Source organism: Panicum virgatum, chromosome 2K, assembly GCF_016808335.1.
Source record: "Panicum virgatum strain AP13 chromosome 2K, P.virgatum_v5, whole genome shotgun sequence".
In the NCBI taxonomy this organism is placed as follows: Eukaryota; Viridiplantae; Streptophyta; class Magnoliopsida; order Poales; family Poaceae; genus Panicum; species Panicum virgatum.
In genome coordinates, this window is record NC_053137.1 from 55,078,469 (window position 1) to 55,085,607 (window position 7,139).

At 46.9% G+C, this 7,139-nt stretch overlaps 1 protein-coding gene across 1 annotated transcript; it reads left to right on the forward strand.

Moving 5' to 3' along the window:
• Nucleotides 1-2,664: 2,664 nt before the first annotated feature.
• Nucleotides 2,665-6,230, forward strand: LOC120686483 (protein PIN-LIKES 7-like). The gene is made up of 11 exons (XM_039968709.1): nucleotides 2,665-2,862; nucleotides 3,617-3,881; nucleotides 3,955-4,034; nucleotides 4,163-4,287; nucleotides 4,378-4,502; nucleotides 4,579-4,809; nucleotides 4,898-5,014; nucleotides 5,104-5,204; nucleotides 5,306-5,358; nucleotides 5,489-5,674; nucleotides 5,805-6,230. Exons 2-11 carry the CDS (start codon nucleotides 3,747-3,749, stop codon nucleotides 5,927-5,929), a joined length of 1,278 nt encoding a protein of 425 aa, XP_039824643.1. The 5' UTR covers nucleotides 2,665-2,862; nucleotides 3,617-3,746; the 3' UTR covers nucleotides 5,930-6,230.
• The last annotated feature ends 909 nt before the right edge of the window (nucleotides 6,231-7,139 follow it).

Here is a 7,139-nt window from a genome sequence, read left to right on the forward strand (position 1 = left end):
TTGCACTACCTCATTCCCTCTGTACTCCCACTCCTGATTTCGTACATCTTCTGCGACATGACTGCCAAAACCATGCTCTTTCCACTCTTTTGGCAATGAGTACTGCTCGTCATCAGATGAGTCCTCATATTCTTCCATATCTATTGCGGTTTGATCTTCTGCCTCCATCTTGTCCAGAATGCTATGTATCATCTCTCCCTCATCAGCAAGGCCCTGTGGTCCCATGTTTTGGTTCTCTGTCTGTTCTGACTCATCTTGCTCAACATAATTGGTCTCTCTTCGAATACTCGGAATTTCTTGATCTGCACAATATTGGATTTCATTTTGTGTCTTCCCCCGGATTTGAACAAGAATGGTCAGAGGCCACCCACGCTCTAGAGCTGCTTGCATGTACTTCTGCCAGTCATCAGTGCTGTGTATCATCATTAATTCCCATAATTCACTTTGTACCTCCCAATTAACAAGAGACTGGACAGTAATCACATGTGTCAACGGATCAACATGGAACCCACGCTGCAGCCACTTACATATGGAACCAAAACTCCTTTCCAGAGGTTTATCTATGCCGCTAGATGTGCGCTTAAAGGCAGAAAGATCTACTCTATTTGGCCCATACATAACATTGTATTCACCATAAAATACTTGAAACTGCATCTTGCTCGACATATCTGTATATCACATAATACTTATCGAGTTATACTCTTTACTTCACTACCTTATTCAATAATCCGTAAAAACTAAGTATGAAATTCAATTACAACGTATAAGTATTCATAACTACGTGATGACACTCAAATTCTATACTGCATAAATGGTTCTACTAATTTTCTAAACTAATTTACTACTATGTAACTACAAACTAAAGTATCATTGAACTCCTACTTAAATTGTTCTACTATAGCACTAATTAAATCAAATTACTCATATTAAAATACGTAGTACTTAAATATAACAATATTTAAATTAAATGTACTAACCTGCAGATCACAAGTGCTGAATCCGGCAGGGCTTCGCCGCTTTCCTTCTCCTCACTCCTCTCTTTTTTTCTAGATTTTTGGTGGAATTTTCGGGCTCAAATGAGGAGGGAAGGGGAGGGCTTGAGCTTATATAGGGGGGTACCCCCGGTCGCCCGCAGGGGGGCGACAGGCCCCCTGCCGCGCCCGTGGGCTGGGCCCAGCGGCGGTCGCCCGTGGGCTGGGCGACAGACCCCTGTCGCCCCCCCACGGGCGACAGTTTTTTTTTATTTCCAGGGACCTTATTGCGAATTTGAAAAAAAAATTTCACTTAAGGCCTGTCGCCCTATGGGGGGCGACCGGGGGGTATTTTTGAAATATTTCAAAACGGACATATATTTTTGAAATTTTAATTTTTAAAAAATATAAAAATGAAAAAAATTCGTTTGCATGCTGGGGGCAGCGCCGGGCTTTGTGAGCCTTGCTGGGTATCCGTATCCTCCCCATGCGTTCCCTAATTCCCTTCAAGGTTCACCTTTTCGTTGTATTTCCATCCAATTCATCTCGTCATTGCATGTCACACAACGGCAGGAGGGATCAGAAGCAACAAAATGAAAATGCTGGAAGACGCTGGAATTGAAAAAAAAAAGTGTCCACTTGGAGAACGACGGGCGTTGGACAGGCTACAATGCGTCTTCGTCGTCGACTCGTCGTCTTGTACTCTTGTGTTCAAGAATACAAGTAACAGTCTGTGGTATATTGGCAGGTTGACTCTGAAGAAGAGATTGTGCATCATGCTATATGTACGCCGCTTACGTGGTTTGACCGGACACTGTTTTAGTGTTTTAATTTCCCTCCGATGACGGCTCTGAAGCGGAGCGTACGCGGAACTGGCTCACCTTCGGAAGCTGTGATTCTTGCTTGACCATCCAGCCCCGACCAGATTCACGAGTCGCAACTATCACATACAACAATCAAATACGTTTTTTTTAAAAGATTGCGGGAGCTTCTCTATGTTATTTTTTTTAGAGTTCCTCTATGTCATTTAAGAGAGAAGAAGTTCTTACAAACGTTACATTACAAGAAACAAAATAAACTCGAACCCAAACTGAACGCCCTAAAAAAAATTACAATATTAAAGTTTAATCATTAAGGAAAGATAAACTCCGGGCCTCCGAAGGCCAATCAAATACGTATAAAAGCGGTACACGTACACGCGCGCGCGCGGGGATCGCTCATCCGACCGGAACACCAATTCCATCCGTTGCAAAACATGTAAACCAAGTGCGATTTGTGTTGTTCCTGGCACACGCGCACATCGCAATCAGACCGGAGAACAAGAGAAGTAAACTAATAATGGCAGCCATGCCACGTGCGCTATTTTAACCTGAGCTGGAGCCCCAATCGGGCGGGACGGGAGGTTAGACGGCGACGAGCGCACGTAACAGGAAGGAAGCAGCGAAAAGCCCACGAGGCCACGAGCAGATTAATAATCAGCTTAACCCTCCTCCTCCCGATGGATCAGCGGCTGCCAACGCAGCCAAGGCAGCGGACGACACCGAACTGCCGACTCCAAAGAGAGAGGGAGAGGACCGGGACAGGTAACGGCGATGGCGATGGGTGCAGTGGCTGGCAGCCGCGGCCGCCGCGTTGGCGCCCGGGTGGATGCGGTGCAGGCGCCATCCATCTCTTCGTCCCCGGCTGCGCCTGCCTTGCTGGCTGCTTGCCATTTCAAGAGACCGGGGCGCAGGGCCCATATAAGAGCTCTCCTCTCCCATCTCCCGGGCTCCGGCGGGCTCGCAGGAGTAGACGGGGGGCTGCACGATTCCGTCGCCTCATTGGCCGCTCCTGCCAGGCCGCGTGCTCCTCTTGCCGCGTCTCTTCCTCCACCGGGTTGCGCGTTCCTCAGGTGAGCCTCCTCCTCATCGTCACGCTGATGCTGCTGCCGCCTGCCGTATCGCAGCTTTCTTCTGTTCTGTTCCTGGCTGTTCGTTCTTATCTGGTTGCTGGACTTTGGTTTCTATGGGGATCTTGGGTGTTCTTGCCCTGGGTTCACACCGATGAGCTTGCAAACTGCGCCTGGTTGGTTCCGGAAATCCCGTGCCCATCATTTAATTCTTAATTTGGGGGCAGAGGAAATTCAGATTTCCAGACCGCAGCGCGGCTGTCACTGCTGGAATTAATGCTGGAATAATTTTTTTGAAACAATTTAATGCTGGAATAATTGACGTTGTAATTGCCATTTCTGGCATGCTAAGCTTTGGTTCGACTTTGCAAAGCTCAATTCGCACGGGCCATCCAAGTTGTCATTCCTGAAACGACGCGTGCTCACAAGAACATGATTAACCCCGTAGGAAGTGCACATAAATTTGGGGCCGGCAAAAGCTTCAGCGGACCTGAATTTTCTGCTGTTTATCCCTAATCTTTGGAATTCTTCCTCTGTCCTCCATTTAATTTCTTTGAAAACGAAACATGCGTTCCGAGCAATGTGGAGTTGTCCTTTTCAAATTTTGACTTAGCATGTGCAGGAAAGTAGGTCTCATCATTGAGATGTGGCACAAGTGTAAATTGCCAGCTCTTGTTCTTTTTTCCTTTCTTCATTTCTTCAGATCCTTCCAGATGCTTATTCCCCTTTCCTTTTTCTTGAATTATTATCTTACCAGGGTGGAGCATCATCCTGCACATATCTTGGATAAACTCTTGACACGCTCAGGAGACGTTTGAAACCGTCCTTCAGCGTCATATAACAAGCAGATCAACGAGAGCTTGATCCTACTCCTACATCAGTACGCGATGGGTTTCTTGTCATTGCTTCTGGTGGCTTCTATGCCAATCATCCAGGTCCTGCTCATTGGTGTCGTTGGAGCTTACCTGTCCTCCGGCTTCAGCAATGTCCTGACCACAAGTGCTCGAAGGGACATGAACAAGGTGAGCTCTGTTTGATTTCCACAGAACGTTTTATTATTATTATAAAGCCTAATCTCACTCAAATTTCTGTCAGGTTGTTTTTACCGTATTCACCCCATCTCTGATGTTCGCTAGCCTTGCAAAGACGGTCACGCTCGAGGATGTCATTTCGTGGTGAGTAGCATCGCCGCCTCTTTCAGAGCCTTGAAGAAGAAAATACTGAACACACAGCAACTGCAAGTCTGCACTTCTGCTCCTCTGTGATTGTTCAAGGGCCCTAACGTACGCCTTCTCTTCTTCAGGTGGTTTATGCCAGTTAATATAGCAATCACGTTCATGGTCGGTGGCGTTCTGGGTTGGATAGCATGCAACGTTCTGAAGCCACCACAGCACTTCAGGGGCCTGATCATGGCCTTCTGCTCAGCAGGTTCAGTGGAATCTATGCTTCGTTGCCTTTCATGTACATATATGCCGAGCTGATGGTGATATCAACAGTGGCCCCAACTGACAAATGCAGGAAATCTCGGAAACCTGCTCTTGATCATTGTCCCGGCCGTTTGCGATGAAGATGGGAACCCATTCGGGAAGGATCGGAGCATTTGCCGCTCACACGGGCTCTCCTACTCGTCATTGTCCATGGCTGTAAGAAAATTTATTTCCCAGATACACTAGGCTAGTTGTTCAGTTTGAGTGATCTGTTTTATTCTGCATTCTGCAGCTGGGTGGCCTTTTCATATGGACATACACATACAGCCTGATGCAGAAGTCAGGAAAACTGTATCACAAGATGCAGTCCAAAAGCATCCAGTGCCCAGCCGACAGCGACGAGGAGCATTCTGCGCAAGACGCGGAGCTTGCCAAAGGAGACGGTCCAGCTGCCTACAATGATGAGGAGGCACCTCTGCCGACGTCAGTTGAGCCTGATGAACAGACGGGTGAGAATCCAATGGTAAGTTCAGAACAGTCCACTGCATCCGCGGACCATGGTCATTTGCTCACTCAACATCTTCAGAGAATCTGAATGTCCGGAACTGCAGGAGGCCCCGCTCTTGTCCTGCGAAAGTGATGTCACTGAGAAGGGATTCTGGACAAATCTGAAGGATACTGTCCACCAATTTGTCGAGGAGCTGATGGCACCACCAACGATATCCGCAGTATGTTTGTTGTTTCTGCTTCTCACTTCACAATGGCACATAAATGCATGGACTAACTCTGATGTGATGCTACCTTCTTCTTGGGTCAGTTAACTGGGTTTGTTGTTGGCCTGGTCCCATGGTTGAAATCGCTAATCATCGGCGAGGGAGCTCCGTTCAAAGTTTTACAGGATTCCCTCCAACTGATGGGGTAAGCACACATTTGACGACCGCTGTCTGAGTGTCTGCCGACCTGCTGCAGCATATTTTCAGGGTTTCTTCAGTATCGCTCACTGTTTGCTCCACCTGCAGCAATGGCACGATTCCTTGCATCACCCTCATCCTAGGTGGAAACCTGACGCAAGGTGGGTGTTAGTGTTACTGGTCTACTACTTTGACGACCAGACTCTTGGCAATTCATCATGTCGACCTGGACGACGGGTCGACTGCCGTGTTCTGAAACTGAAATTGAAACTGCTCTGAATCTGCGCGCAGGGCTTCGGAAGTCGGGGCTCAAGCGCACGGTGATCATCGCGATCGTCTGCATACGCTTCGTGATCCTGCCGCTGATCGGGATCGCCGTGGTCCATGCCGCGTACGGAGTCGGGTTCCTGTCCCACGACCCGCTCTACCGCTACGTGCTCATGGTGCAGTTCGCCCTGCCTCCTGCGATGAACATTGGTACGCGCTACTGAAAGCTCTGAAACAAAAATGGCGTTCTGTTGTGTGAGGCAGCTGCTTTCCTGAGAAGTGGCCGCCTCAGTTTCCACTTTCCAACAAGAAAGCTAACCATCTCCGAGCTCTGTTTCAGGAACCATGGCTCAGCTGTTTGATGTTGCACAAGAGGAATGCTCCGTGATCTTTCTCTGGACGTACCTCGTAGCGGCGATTGCGCTGACGACGTGGTCGACGATCTTCATGTCCATTCTGTCTTGAGCCACCGCAGGTGCAGGAGGCATGGTCGTATTTGCGAGCCTGTGCTGCGCAAAGATTCAGCTTAGCACAGCAGTATAGCTATAGATAGTACGTGGTATGCAGTAGATTATGATCCAATGATCATTTAGGTAATTATTTGTTGTTTGTATTTGTGTTGATCTGATGCCTGACCTGATGGTCGGCATAGTTCAAACAATTCATGGGAGTTCGGTTGCAGTTTTGTCCATGTACACAGGTAGAAACAAGGAATTGTCTGAAAAGAAAAGAAATGAAGAAATGTAGTATAAAGATACTTGTCTCAGATACGCTGCCTTTTATCTCTTCACGAATCTCCATAAAAAAAATCTCTTCACGAAGCGCCCTGGTCTTTTTTGCTTAGAGTTAAGATTTTCTTAAAGTTTTTTTTTGCTTTTGAGAATAACCAATGGGCTATTAATTGGGCTAAATAGCTCAAATACTCCCCCTTCGCATCCCACTGTATTCTTTTTTTTAATGGTCGGGGGTATCCCCACCTAAATTGTATTCAAAAGTGTGGCAGACCACAGATCAAAAACCTCATTTTTGAGAAAAATGAGACAAAACCTTTGCTCGGTTAATTTAGAAAAACCGAGCTAAAACCCTAATTAACCTACCTAGCTAAACTAGATCTCATACAACACACCCTAGCACAAGGGCAAATTATGGTATAACCACATATAACAACATCATATCCTAGCACAAGGATAAAAATGTGGCTTAACCGCGAATAACACATCCCACTGCATTCTAGACTCGAATCACAGCCTATCACGGCCTTTCATCCCATTCCAGCGGCCCATTTTCGTCCTCGTAAAAGCACCCTGGGTGAAGAAGCTTGACTGAGTAGCAAAGGAGCAGAGACCTGCAGGGATCGTAGCTGAAAGCGGTTTCATTTCATTAAAAAAAGAAGAAAAAAACGTAGCTGAAAACGGCAGTGTTGCAGTCAAGGAGGATATGCTAGAATCCTAATATGTCCTACACAAGGAATCAGTGCTATAATGCAAGGAATGTAGAAAAATTCACGCCTTAACCCCAGGAAAAAAAATAAGAAGAAAACTAGTTCGTTTCTGCTTGCCGCAAGGCCGGCTGCAGCTGCAGATGCAAAACCTGCACTTTCGTTACCTGTAACTGATATAGTGATAACTGTACGAACGGGCTTTTCAAAAAAAAAAAACTGTACGAACGCATAGCA